Source organism: Perissodus microlepis, chromosome 18 (assembly GCF_051167445.1).
Source record: "Perissodus microlepis isolate ML-2025 ecotype Zambia chromosome 18, ASM5116744v1, whole genome shotgun sequence".
Lineage (NCBI taxonomy): Eukaryota > Metazoa > Chordata > Actinopteri > Cichliformes > Cichlidae > Perissodus > Perissodus microlepis.
The window spans coordinates 5,184,393-5,199,383 of NC_140478.1; the positions used below are offsets into that span (position 1 = coordinate 5,184,393).

Here is a 14,991-nt window from a genome sequence, read left to right on the forward strand (position 1 = left end):
CCACCTCTTTTCTCTTGCTACTTTGCTCTACTGTTATCTCTCTCTCTTCCTCTCTCTCTCTCTTCCTTTCTGTGTCTCTGCAGGTGTGCTTGCTCACCCTGGCATAAAATGTCAGAACAGTGTTTCTTTTTCATCTCCCTGCCCTGTATGCTCCCTGTGTTCAGAGGTGAAAACAAACTGTAAAGCATATCGGCTTTAATTATTTTTTCTTTCTTGATTTATTTGTTATGATCTTTTACCCTTTCTGCTGTTTTTGGAACCACAGTGATTGTGTGTATGTGTGTGTGCTGGAATGCTGGCAGGAAGGTCGAGCTGGCGTTTCTGTTGGAGGTCACAGATCCACCCTTGGGTGAAGGAAACAGCAGTGGTTGAGAAAACATGCAAAAAGTAGCATGAGGGTGAAAGTGAAAGGCCAACTCTACTTCAGACTTGATGACTTCAAGATGGACAAAGAAAATGGCTCTCAAACACCCACAGAAGCCTTTGGCTACAACTTCATGGCCTATCACAAATGAGTTTGAACACTGAACAGTGCTTTATATTTCACCCTGTTATACATTCTTTAATTACCAGTTGTTGTCATTTGTAAGTTAACTATATATTTTTCAATTTTACTGTATTTTGGGAGGTGGAGTCTCAAATGGGACAAATAATTCATAGTATTGACATTTTTTCCTTTGTTCATTCCCTCCTTTCCTAATCCATATCCTCCAGGCTGCTCTCGTTAATTACCCTACATTCTTTATCAGGAAACTGTCCTTGGAAACTGTCCTCAGAGCAAGCTAAATGAAGAAGAGCTCCCTTGATGTGCAGGAGCATCAGCATTTAAAGAACAGCCAACAGGAGTGTCCTCCCCATCTGAAATTCCCAAAGTTACCAAATCATGGGATTTGCTAGATTTTCCAAGAGCCAAGAGGAAGTGCAGAAGTCTAATTTGCACTCAAATTTTTTAAATTACACAACATATCCTTTTACTTAAGTAACAGAACAGGTTGTTACCCTCTGACTCCCAAAAAACCTTATAGGAGTTCCTGCTGAAATGACATATGAGCGTTCTTAAATTGTAATAGTATCACCCAGGAAGAGCAACTGAATCCCTGTTTGGAGACGGAACGTGTGGTGGTTGTGTAATCAAACACAAGACCTTAAGCTATGAGCGGAGGTTTTTTTTTTTAGGTAGGAACACTGTTGCATACTACTTTGAGTTTTGTTTCCTTTACCTTTCATTAATAATTAAAGCAGTCAGTGGCTGCATGCCTTCCACCGCCTTGTAAGTCGGAAGATGAAGAACCCCTCTGATATATTCTACTTCAGATGTAAAGAAATGACGACAAACTAATCGAATGTAGAAATTTCATAGATTATAATCTATGTGATTACCGAACATGTTTTAATCTCTATTCACCTTTGTGCTGCTAAAGGTTATAACAAAACTTTGATCTTGTTGTGCTTTACAAAGTTTTACCAAAAGAATTCACAGTCACTTTCTTGTGGTGATACTCAAATACAATGAAACTACTGAGATATTAGTCAAAACCAGCAGAATTTAGCCCATAATTATTCTATTTAATACTGGCATTTCAATCAACCTGATGGACTTACCTAGTGACACCTATTCACATCTTTATTGTATGTTCTTTATCAATGCCAATGTCTTCTCCTGACCAGAGTGATTTCCTCCTGTTGTTTTCTGCCATCAAACACATCAAATTCTGTCAGATTACTTTGCTCTGTAAGAAACAATTAGTTACTACAGCTCAGCATGTCAATAATGAGTATTTAATTAGCTTTTTGGAAAATTCTTTTCATGCTTTGCATTTACCTGCTTGCTTGCTGCCACCAAGTGGTATTGTGTTATATTTACCCACACAGCAAAGAAGATAGAGAGCCTTGGATCTTTTTTGCTTTTTCTTTTCGCAGTTTTGCAAGTGTCATCATAGCTGTATCAAAAAAAGCAAATCCTCTGACATATGACAATGTTTGTTTTGTTTTTTTAAATTAAAATGAGCTAGCATTAACACTTTGAGCCTAGCTACAGTTAAAATTCAATATAGATTCAAAAAATTAAAAATGTATTTCTTGTTGTCAGTAGCAACAATCTGTGATTGTGCCAGAACATATTTTGAATCACCATCATGGGCATTTCAGATTCAGCACAGGTGGCTGATTGTTACACTCTGGAAATTGAATGAAGGTGAGTGTCATAACCCAATAAATCATGAAAAAATTACTTTTTGGTGAAAAACTTGGTCATGACAGTGCAGATTCCTGACATTTTGTAAGCATGTAACAGTTTGATTTTCTAACACAAGAATGTGAAACTGAAATTAGAAAAACTGTATTTCCAACTGATCCACCTCATGTTGTGTAGTATTCTGGATTTTATACTTATTGAGCTACATGTTTATTTAATCAAAATGCACATTTTTTTATGTAACGGAAATGTTTTATTATTTGGCCTGAAGCCAATAAGAAGGTTACTGACCATGTTTATATGAAACGTGTATACTTACTGCATTTGGTGTATTTTAAGCATATATAATAAATATTACAGAATGTAACACCTGCACATTGATTTTGCCACCCCATGGGATTTCCACCCTCACATCATCCTAGGAATATTTCTCTAGATCCACCCCTGCACGTCAGGGCTTACTGGCTAGAACTGAAGGTAGATCCTATTCTATGTTTCTTTTTGACTCTGACTGGGGGCATAATAATATCATAAATAAGCACTGTGTTCTATTTAATAAAGCTTAACTTACAATCTTAAGTATAACTGAGGTTACAGATCAAAAAAGTGAAAGGCCATTTTCCTTACACTTATCTACAATTAGAGGAGTCGCCCTCTGCTGGCCCGGTGCTAAAAAGAATCCAGGTTTAAGGCACTACAAAGAGCCACTGCTCTTCTGTACAGTGAATAATGGTCACAGAGTTTCCTTTCAGGCTTTTACGTGGTTGAAAATTTGTTTTCTACAATACAATGATCCATTTAAAGTTCAAGGACTAGGTTACATCACTGCTTTTAAAATGTCCACCTGTTGGTTTAACTCTTGAATACATGCTGTAAACACAGCTGTCTGTTGAGCTTGGAACTTAGATGTGGGCTGGAATCAAAGGTAACATTGTTTTCATTGTGTGTCTTTAGTTTTTTGTTTGAGTCAAATTTATTTTCTGTGTCCCACTGTGAGGACATACAAAATGTCATGAGGGCAAAAGTAACTCTGAACATAAATTGTTACATTTTGGGATTACAAGTAGATAAAGACAGGTCTATCCAGAAAACGAATGTCCTAAAACATAACAGCTGTCATCAGAATAGTGCACAATTTTGAGAGTCTGCAATTGAAATAAGGCTGGGTCTATTTTGTGGAAAATTGTGGCTTTTTGAATTTATTGAAAGAATAGCTGCATAAGATGATGCATTATATTTTCCAGCGGTTGCTTTTTACAAATGTGAAAAAATCACATTTGAATTAAAAAGAGATAACACTTTATTTCAAGATAATGTTAAATCAGAAAAATCCCATTTAAACTGATGTTAAAGCACTGTAAAACTACTCAAGGAGTAATGGCAAAGTAAATGGTTTTCTTACAAATGGATGTTTTGGGTTTGTTTGGGGGGGGTGTTAAACTTACTTACTGTCATATTATTTCCAAGCCTTTCAGGCTGGTTTTCTGAACTTATTGATAATTCTGTCTGCACAGATTTATGTTGTTTTGATTTCTTTAGATTTATTTTTGTACGGTCTAATATTTTGCAATGATTTACTGTACTAACCCCTCCATCCATCACCATCTAATCATGTTCCCAAGACCTGTGTTGTCGACAGAAACTTTTTCTGGTGGGCCTCCCAACACAAAATGGTCTTCAGTGGTGGGTTAGATTAAGTGTCATTCAAATGAGCACTGGGTGGTCGGGCCTACCCAGAACAAGATTCATGAGTCCACCCTCCTGTGGGGGCAGAGAGAACTATAATGGTCTGGTGCTTTGTAGATCAAGTAGCAGTCAGTGGCTTTGGCAGCCACATCCCCAGCTGCCCAAGTTGACTTCAGGAACATAGAGACGAGTGAGGAGCTTGTTCATCTAGGACGACTCAGAGTAGAACATCTGACGAGGATGGATCCTGCATGTGTAACTGGGAGAGAACATGCTGGAGAGATGACGACTCTTACTTGCCTTGGGAAAGCATTGGTGAAAAACATTTCTGCTGGATAACCTATAGCCAGGTAAGAAGTGGGTCTGAGCATCTTTTCTTAGTCTGCTGCCTCATAAATGTCAAAAAAAATGGCCCTGGTCCTGAGCAAGATTATACATGAAAGCCAGGTCAAAGAAATCTGACAGCAGTCTGGCTGGACTCGGCTAATTCCTCACAATCTTCTCAGAACAGCACTGAAGCACTATCACATCCCAGACCACATCAAGGGAATAATCAGCAGTTACCTGAGAGGGTTCAAGTGTCACTTCAAGGCCAAAGACTACCTACAGAAAGAGATGGTCACCATTCCTGTTCGCTATGAGCATTAACTTCATCGTCACTATCATTGAAGCAGTGGAAAACGTAAGACAACTGGCAATAAGGGGCTTCATACCTTACAGTCACAACATCTTCCAACATGCAGCCAAGATGATTTCTAGGTTCTAGGTTAACATCGCTGACAAGTGCAATCTGAGAAAGTGGTATGACAATTCACCAAGCGACAGAAACAACATCCACAACACAAGAAGCAGCACAAGCAGAGGAACCATTGAAGGACACTGATAAATCTGACTACCGGGGAGGCTTAAGGCATGACTGTACCAACACAGCCTGCTCCCCAGGTAGATGTGGCTCATCATAATATATGAAGTCCCACAGTGGACAGAGAAGAACTGAGATAAGAAACCTGGAGGAGGAACAGAGGAAGTTAGAAGTGATGGAGGTTGGATCCAAGCCGTGACTGCTGACCTGCCAGCAGGAGACTGTTAGAGCATCAAAACACAATCGTGGCCTCAGTCATAACATTTCAACCACTGTGGGCCCCAAAGTGGCTGTCCACATCTTATTGCCATTTTTTTTGTAATAATGTCATGACATTGTCTGTTTCATGCTTTATTTCTAACTATAGAGATATTAACATATTTGACTTACTCAACATATTTGTCATCCCAAGTCAATACTTGTGTGATGAATGGCTCCCAGGGGTCCAGGCCCAGGTTACCCTGTCCCTTCAGCTGACATGGACCTTGGGGAGTCTGTAAATTCATATATATGTCTTTTTGAAACTAAAAAAAAGCTCATGAAGCATGGTCTCACTTGAAACTTGAAAGGCATTTGCTATGGGGCATAGGTGAATTAAAACTGTTTTTTGGGCTGCTCAAGCAATTGGGCTTCAGTGTTTGTTTACAGTACAGCTCCAAATCCATATGCCTTTTATTCACTGTAACATTTAAGTTTTAAGACTGAGAGAGGACAGAGAGGGAGAGAAAGAGAGAACGCAGGGTGAAGACAGCAAAGAGAGAGAGCAAAAAGAAACTGGTAAGAGTGGACATGTAGTCAAATTCACCAAAAATTATGAAGCTGTAGCTTTACCACATTTATTGACGATGAGTTTGCGTATGTAAGCAGTCTGCTGTCCTGTTGTCAGTTGTGGATACCCCTCTTATACTTATTACTGTTCTATAATAGCTATTATGAGATTATATTTGTTGTCATTTTCTAGCTTCTAGCTGAGTGAAGAGGATGGAGAGAGAGAGAGGACAGAGGGGTTGTAGAAGAACAGGAAGATCAGGGAGTAGAGCAGGGCGATATGGCCAAAAATATTTATCACGATATATATTTGAAAATTTGCCATAACGATATAACTGACGGTATAATTGATGCGAGACAAAATACAACTCCACAACATTACTAGCGCAAAAAGACAACCTTCCATTTATTTTCACTTAAACAAGAAGCTGGTTTTTATGTACATTAAAGCTTTATAAAAATGTAACAGTGCAAATGCAAATTCCTTGCTGAAAGTTTAACCAAAAGGCATTTCCAGTAGAAATGGGCTGACATATCCTGAGCATAACCATGTATAATATCCACTGAAGTTAAAAAGAGGTGCTTTGCAACATTAAACTGCAGTGTGCAGTACGTATTTTTCGGACCATAAGGTGCACGGGATTATAAGGCACATTAAGCGAAACAAAGCAGTCAGATAAATCAAACTTTATTAAACTCATTCTTCTTGCTTCCTCCACTTCTGTACCATTGATTCATTAATGTTGAATTCTCTGGCAGCTGCTCTATTCCCATGTTGTTGCAGTATATTAATGACTAACCTTGTATTGTGGATGGATTATCTCAGTTGTTCTCCTGACTGAAGTTTGGTCCTTTTACAGCATCCTGCCATGCGATTGCATTTGTCTCTAACTATCAGGAACCTTAACGTTAACTTTTATAAGTGGAAAAGTGTTAGTGTTCGTCCTCCAGCTTCACTGTTTATGTTATGCTAACATAGCTGTGTCGCTAGCGATCACGTAGCACATCATTATATACCAGCTAGCCCAACTTCAGTAACCCTACAAACGTCACTGCTGTTTAGTTTCCTGTCTTCATTTATGTTGGAAGTGATAGCAGAGCTGTACGTTTGAATTTTTTCAGAAATCTCTCAGTCAGAACATGCAATATCATGCTTAGGTAACTAGCGAAACTAGCGAGCTAACTTCCGCTAGCTTCCTTGTAACTTCTAACTCCGTTAAATGTAATAAATTTTGTTTTCATGGATGCCTGGAAGTTAACTTCATAGTTACACCTGGTAAAGCAGCAATGCCGATCGTTTTATTAAAGATGAAAGAATTTAGACAGTTTTTAACTCTCAGTGATGCTGCAGTGTTCGTTTGACCTGAAGAATACGGGGTTTAGGACCCAGATTACTCCCAGATTTAAGAGCATCTTGGTCCGACAAATACGACAATAACGACGGCCGCTTGCATGTTCTGCAAAAAAATGTGCTTTGTCGTGTATCTGACGGACAAACACCAAACCAGTTCCACATCACTGAAGTTGCACCATTTTTACAAACCAATTCCGGTTCATCTTTTTCACTCAACAATCGGCCATGTGCGTATGAAAACAAAGGCACTGCGCATGCGCGTTTTACTCATATTCTATCGCGATATTTCATTTTCCTATCGTTGCCTAACATTATACCGGTATTACCGTGAACGGTATAATATGGCCCAGCCCTATCAGGGAGCACATAGTGAAGTTAGCTGGAAAAATAAAAGTTATTTTTCATAAAGTAGTTTTTCATGTAATTCGTAGATGCTTTGCATGCTTTCCAGTAGCACACTTAAAAATGCCAATGGAAATTCTAAACAGGGCATATTGATATGAATGGAAGCATTTTACAGGATTCAAAAGCTTTAATATAAAACAGCTCTATTACAGTTTGCTTTGTGTACAGAAAACCAACCTGCCACTCTATAGTGGCAGGATGGTTTTCTGTACTGATTAATGCTACTATAAGTGCTTGATGATTTGGTGGACTGCCTCTGTGTGATTGAGAGACTGGAAAAATGTTGTGCATGTTTTTCATCTTATCTGCTTTGCCACAAATAATTCAGAAACGTCTTTAATGACTGAGCCTTTGGCTTGAGTTTAATAACTAAAGGCTTCACACTAAAATGGTGTATTAGATTGAAATCTCTGATTACTTACTCTGAATTAGTGATGTGTCGGTCGGGAACGAAATGGCTCTTAGAGCCGGGTCTTTTACGTGAATGATGCCAGCCGGCTCCTTATCGCGAGCTGTGGGGTTTTTTTTCTTTCTCTCACCCTCTCTCTCGCACTTTTTTTCGCTTCACTCCGCATGCGAGCCTTGTGCTTTGCGCTGGGAAGAGGGGGGAGGGGCGGTAGTTGCACTCGCAGTAGCACAGGAACAGAGTGGGAGGGAGAGACAGAGAAAGAGAGCCAGGGACAACAATGTCACATTAGAAAGGTATAGTAATCATCCACAACTATTTTCAGTTGTGCATGATAAAGGATTCAGAAAGTTTATTCATGCAGGCCCATAGAATGTGCATCTTCTTTTTGTTTTCATATTTTAATTTATATTTAATTGTGTTGTGGTTTGCAGTGTTTTGTGTTGTTTCACTTTAAATTTGTTTAAAAGAAGAAGCTGAAAATTGAAATAGTTAAAAGTTGAACTGTGAATAGTTTGTTTTTGTATTATATGATTTGTTTATTACATTTTATGTGGAGTGAATAAATAAAAGTATATTTACGGTGGCCCCTAGAGACAAAGCACGTACAAACTTCAAAACAGGTACGAACCATTGACTGTAGAAAACATGGACGACACGACCCCGCCTCCTACCATTGTGCAAAAATGAAGCCAAAATACCCCGCTTGTGGAGGCTGCCATCTTGCAAATTTGGAGCCAGAGGCTGCGCAGTAGTGACTTGAGGTGGAGCGACTGTGTAACGCTCCCGCCCACACACCCGCTGGACATGACCGCAAACACGCCCCCCTACACTTTTTACGTAGCCCGGCTGCTCGAGTTTTTTTGCTGGTTTACCGCAACTGACGACTCGTTTAATTAAGGTAAATACAACCATGTCACTGTTATAAAAAAGACACATAGCTTATCATCTTATAGTTCTAAAATCACTCTGTTGTTAATTCGTTAGTTAGATTAGCCGCTAGCATACGCACTGTGTTGGAGGCTTGTTGCTAGCTAGTTAGCGATGCTACACACCTGCTACTCTTAATAGTCTTCAACACTTGTGTTTTTTTCCATTATCCATGGAGGAGGCGGGGTTTATGACCTATACTGCAGCCAGACACCAGGGGGCGATAGAGACGTTTTGGCTTCATTTTTGGGGAGCTGTCGCGTCGTCCATGTTTTCTACAGTCAATGGTACAAACTCTGAAGCACGTATAAACCAATGACTGTATAAAAGATGGTCGATGCGACAGCACCCCAAAAATGAAGCCAAAACGTCTCTATCGCCCCCTGGTGTCTGACTGCAGTATAGGTCATAAACCCCGCCTTCTCCATGTTAGCGGATGGGACTAGGGTCAGACTAAAATTAATTAATTCTCCTAAGATAAACTTTTTCCAAAGATTCTTTCTTTTGTTATCAATAGTTCTCACCACGCTGATTTATGTCCAAGGGGTCTCCTTTCCCATAAGTTTGATTCTAATTCCTACCGCGGTGATGTTAAATTGGAGTGTAACGTCATCATAACAGCTTTGACTGACAGCTGCAGTCACGGAGAAACTTGCGTATCTCTGTTCGGGAATAGCAGATAGAGCTTAGGCTCTGAGAGGACGGCCAGCGTTTACGTTACGAAAACACGCCTGATTGTTTTAACCTGACAGCTTGAGGTGTTTTTCAGTAAACTGGACTACCCGACATAAGGACCCGAGGCCCTGCTGCACTTTTTCGGTAAGTTAAACGTGTTTGTAAGCTAATCCGTAACTACCGTCCTTAGCTAGGTCTCAGGACCTAGCTAGCTAAGATGAGCACTCGGCTGTCGGGGAAACTTGTTTTGTAAAGTTCGTTTAGCTAACCCGTGCAGGTGAATGAATTTAGCCTGACTAAAGAAATCAACAGAAACGTCCCGGGCTGCTCAGTCACTAATTATCGTTACTGTACTTTCATTATAAGTGTTATACTGTAAAAGCAACAGGCTGCACTCTGCTTCAGCTCCTGTGCAGAGCTGATTATTAAATATGTGCAAACAACAGCATGTTTTCAGTCTCCACATGTGTAAAGACAGTAACACCATATTTATTTATTTTTTAAACTTGTACCTCAGTAACTCCTCATTAATCTGTAACTGTGGATTAAACTGTAGAACTGAAAAAAATGTAAGAGAAGAGCTAAAGATCCTGAGTGTGTGAGGACAGAAGGATCAGCTTTATTTCAGATTTAAGAGATAAACTTTATAATTCAGTTTGTGATGATTCTGTTCTCTTTGTGATTACAGGAGCTGCCCTCAGATTCAGACCTCAGCACCACCCAATGACAGCAGACAGATCATCCAACATGTTCACATGTTAACTGCAAAATTAACTGATGAAAACAGTGCAAAGGTTAAAGTACCACATGTGCTGTAGTGAAAGCTGCAGCTGTTTTATTGATAAATTTAAAGACAAAAAGTCAAAAGGATTAATCACCCATGTAGCTGTGTCACTGTATATCAGCATTAACAGGACCTGTTTGGTGTTTCAGAGAGCTGTTGATCTCAGACCTGCACAGCTTCCATTTTAAACACTTGATGTACTCAGCTGCATGAAGAGCACGTTTGAATTTCTCTGACACGATTAAATAAAACCTGATGAAGGTCAAAGGTCGTCACTTGTATGTTTAACTATAAACTTGTCATCTGGAATTCTTTCAGTTTTTTGCAGATAATGTGTTATTTACCATAAAGTGATTCAGAGTTATTCATACCAGAGTAACCAGAGAGGATAATATATTTTTAAATATATAACTTTCTACAGGACTGAATATAATATCTTTATGTAAAAGTCCGGAGACTCTGGAGAGTATCCGAGTATTTATAACGTTACACAAACCAAAGGTCTCCATCACAGTGTTCATGAAATGCTGGGTTTATCCATCTTCTGGGGTGGGCCTACAGAGGAGTGCTGACGATTTCCCTGTGAGGGAGCTGCTGGTGAAGATGATGAGTCCCGCTTGATCAATGCCATGAGCTTCGGTCTTCCTGGTGTTTCTTAAATGAAGCCTCTCTCAGTGGGTCAACAGAATATCTGGCACAGGACAGCTGTGATGATGAAAGAAAGGAAAGACGTTTCTCCAAACCTCTGGACCCAGAAACCCAGCTTAGTCCTCATGGTCTGCCTCACTAGTTTCTCTCCAGGGTGAATGTAGTTGTTGATATAATATAGACTCTATTATTAAATGAAAAGAACAAATTAGACTACACTACTGAAACCTTCTGCTGCTGTTTTTAGTTTCCATGTTACCTGACTGTAGACGGTTCTGAAGATTTAAACAGTGTTAGATCCATTACACTCATAGTCTTAAATGCTAAAATCTCAAAGGACAGCATTACATTTTTTATATTAACAGTAACTCTGGGCCTCTGTGGAGTGTGTAGCTGATCTTATCGCTGTCTAAAAATGTATAACAAAACCTAAGGAGTGCTGAATCATTACATAATACAGACTAGAGTAACAGGTGTGTAGCATTGCTAACTACCCTGAAGCACGTACAAACTCCAAAATACGTAAAAACTGCAAAACACGTAAAAACTCAGAAGCACGTAAAAACTCCAAAACACCTACAAAAGACAACAGAAGTGCTCCAGAATTCTAGGCACAGTGTTGAGCTTTTGTTACCTAGTGGCTACACAAGCCAGCAGGTACCAACGACTGGATTTGGTGTGTGGTAGTAACAGGTAAATGAACTTTTTCTTTTTTTTAAATTATTTGAATATATATGTGTGCTTGTGTATAAATACACAAACCATACAAGTATGCTTTCAATTGTGTAATTTAAGTGATCTAGGTAGCTGTGTTTTGGAGTTTGTACGTACTTTTTGGAGTTTGTACATGCTTTGTCTCTAGGGGCCACCGTAAATATTTATATATAAACATATATAAATAAAACCACTTTTTTTTTTTTTTTTTTTTACATTTTTTACATTCCTTTTGTGCATAATTTTATATTATTGTTAATAATAAATTAATTAAAGCAACAAAACAACCTGAAGAGCCGGTTCGGAGCCGAAAGAGCCGGCTCTTTTTAGTGAGCCGAGCCGAAAGAGCCAGTTCTCTAAAAAGAGCCAGAAATCCCATCACTACTCTGAATTATTATTTGACACTACAATTGATCATCCAACTATTAGGCTGCTTTTGAAGGTAAAATTGTAATGTTTATCCAATCGAATATAGGTTTGCAACTGTAAAAGGGGTTTATTATATTTGTTGCAAACACCATATTCCATTAATACTAATTACACTGCACTGCATGCATGACATTATGATTGGGAGCTGAGCCCCCCTAAAGGTTTGAGCCTAGAATCGCCATTGCTATGTGGTACTGTTTATGGTATTATGCATACCGCTTCACGGTGTGGTTTCATTTACATTGTTTATCCTTGAATTTGTTTTATATGTTGTGAAGGTGGCAGCAGTGATCTCTGCTCCCTTTTTATTTCATTTTTTATTCATTTAATAACAAAGTGAAGTGATTCTAATACCTCCTGACAAATTTGTTTGACTTTTTTAAAAGAAAGGTGATTCCCCCCCCCCCATCATTTCCACTAAGAGTGGAAGTAGTGAAATGCATTGTAAATTTCCGAGCAGACCCTGAAGACCTCATTGTGTAGCGTGGCGAGGGCGGACCGTGTGACGTCGAGCCGAGGCTCTGGCTGTTTATTGTTCCTTCCTCAGCACGGACAGAGAGAAACGGGCTAACAGTCTGTCAGCCACTTTCTTCACACGGTAACGTTCGATTTTACGAAGGTGTAACGGGCTAGACAGCTAACTGCACAAACCAGGGGTCATGGCGTATGCGTACCTCTTCAAATACATCATCATCGGAGACACGGGTAAGTTACAACAAGTGCCAGTTAGACTGCCAGTTAGCATTTACCTAGCTCTTAGCCGCTAGCTAGCGGCGTATTTCCGCAGTGTTGGATAGTTCAATGACGTGGTAAAAGCAGAGACAGAAGGGGTGGGATGACAGCTCCAATCCTTCTCTATTAACATATTTAGATAACAATAAGCTACCCCTGGCAGTGGTGAAAATCTACACAGGAATCTTTACACAAGCTGCCTTGGAGTAGCTTGTGTCAAGGTTGATAGCGGCTGATAAATGTTTGGGCCTTTTGTCCCTTTGCGTCGAGGGTGGGGGTGTTAGCCACAGCTTGCCAGCCCAGCTAAGTAGCGTTAGCTTTTCCACCAAATATTTAGCAACCGACTGTCACGACATCCAAATAATGCTTCACTCACTGCAGCTACATACGACAGACAACCACACTACCAATTTCTGTTGTTGTTCATGTCTTATAATTACTAAACATTAGCTTAGCTTCTTGTCAGAGAAGGCCAAGACGCCAAGCTGCACCTCTAATATTCCCTGAAATGGCGTAGAGCAGATCTAATTTCTGGCTACATATATCCATGCGATTTGGAGTCGTTGCATGGTTCCATGTTTTGCGCTTCATTTACCAAAATGTAGGTTTGCATATCTTGTGCTGGAAACCCCTCAATTAGCCGGCGGTGTTGTCATCTGTTTACTTTTAGCAGGCTGTACTGATGAGGGGTACCGCTGTGTAGTTGCAGGTACATGTCTATATTATACTGTTATAGCACCAGTTTTAGAAAAGCAGGCAGGTCTTACAACTGTGAGGTACAACGAGAGCTTTAGTAAGATAAACTGCCAGCGATAGCAAGAGGCAGTTAGAAAATTTTCAGAGTAAATAGATATTGGGGAAAGACTCCCATTGTGCGGATATGTAGTTTTGTCTTAGATGATGTACACTGTGGTGGGCTTCATGTTTACTACACTGTTATTGCCAAGCAGGGTCACGTTCTGCCTGCTGCTGTTATGATTTCGTACAAGTATGTTGTTTATCTTCAGTAGTGAATGTTGAAAAGGTCCCAGCTTGATTACACAGATGTCTACACCAGAAATACTCCATCTGTGCGCCACTTACTTTTACCTCAAGAGGCTTTTTTAAGCACTCACGCGGGCATTGCAGTGCTAGCCTCGTTTTGTTTTTCAAGCATATTTCCAGGGGGAAATTGTATTTATTTTTTAACTAAAATATCTGGTGTCCAGGACATAACATGTAATTAATATTAGTGTCAAAAAAGCTGCTGGGCCAAATGTTCCATATCTATCATCTGTCATATGATGATATGACATTACAAATTTAGTGTGGGGTGTTTGGGATCACTTTCAGGAATCCCTGGAAAGAAACCTAACATTAGTCTGCCAGCTGAAAATCTAATTGGCTCACTGATTTGTTGTTGTTGTGATCAGTAGAAAGGCTTCTAAAACGGTTTAGGGGCAGAGTAGTAGTAACTGTATACAACAGTAAATAATTGTAAAAACATCATTTTCTGCATGTAATATGTCATTTTAATACAATGTCACATAATCCCAATATATCTGACTGTTCTGTCTGGCTCAATTCATCTGGGGCTGAGAGATACATCAAGAGTGATTCTCAGAAGTAAAAACCTATCCAGCGGTTGCTTGAGTAAAATATATTTTCCAGCATTGTCAATGATGAGACTCAAAGGTGCAGGAGTCATGATGTTTACTTATACTAGGTCATGTGATTTCTGTCAACAGAAAGGTCAGCAGTTACACTTATGTATAGGAGACAGGTCATTTTAAGTAAGAAACTAGCCTGCAATGTTGTAATCATACTATGATGCAAGTCAGACTGATCAGATCATCTTAAACTAAGGTGGGTTGGGGAGAAGGGATTTAATCTTGCAAACAATGTATGTAGCACTGTTCATAAGCTACAATGCTTATTGCTAATTATGTAGCGGTGACTGGGAACAGCGAAGCTGCTTACGAGTTGCTCTACATGCAGGGAGAGAGGGGAAGGAGACAGTGGGGAGTTTATCTCTTGCTTACCAGCATACCAGCAGGATGGCACCCAATCATATTTAGTCAATACAGAAATAAATGATTTAGCCCACCTTTATTAGTGAACATAAGTCAATAGATGTTAGCTGAACAGGTATAACAGTATGAAAGATTTGTCTGGTTCTTTATTCCCTTGCTAAAATTGAAAATTTCTAGAGCTATATTTTATCTGTAAACAATGTTAATACCAGGCTATAGCTTAAGAAAAAAAAACAACAAAAAGCCCAGTGCATAGGTCTGCAAGGCATGTAATTCAGTGGGTGAATCACTGGTATGAGTAGAACTTGCTAATTTTTGCCACCACCTAACTACTTAACTAACTAGTTAGACAACATCAGCTTGGCTTGTGGCAACTTTGTGGACAAAGTGTG

General features: G+C 39.5%; 1 protein-coding gene across 1 annotated transcript in view; it reads left to right on the plus strand.

The window, feature by feature from the left end:
- The first annotated feature begins 12,349 nt into the window (after positions 1-12,349).
- The window catches only part of rab2a (RAB2A, member RAS oncogene family), a 30,728-nt gene continuing 28,086 nt past the window's right edge, over positions 12,350-14,991 (plus strand). The window contains exon 1 of the mRNA XM_084911887.1: positions 12,350-12,560. Coding sequence (XP_084768013.1) covers positions 12,515-12,560 — 46 coding nt within the window. The 5' untranslated portion in view covers positions 12,350-12,514. The remainder of the gene's footprint in view (positions 12,561-14,991) is intronic.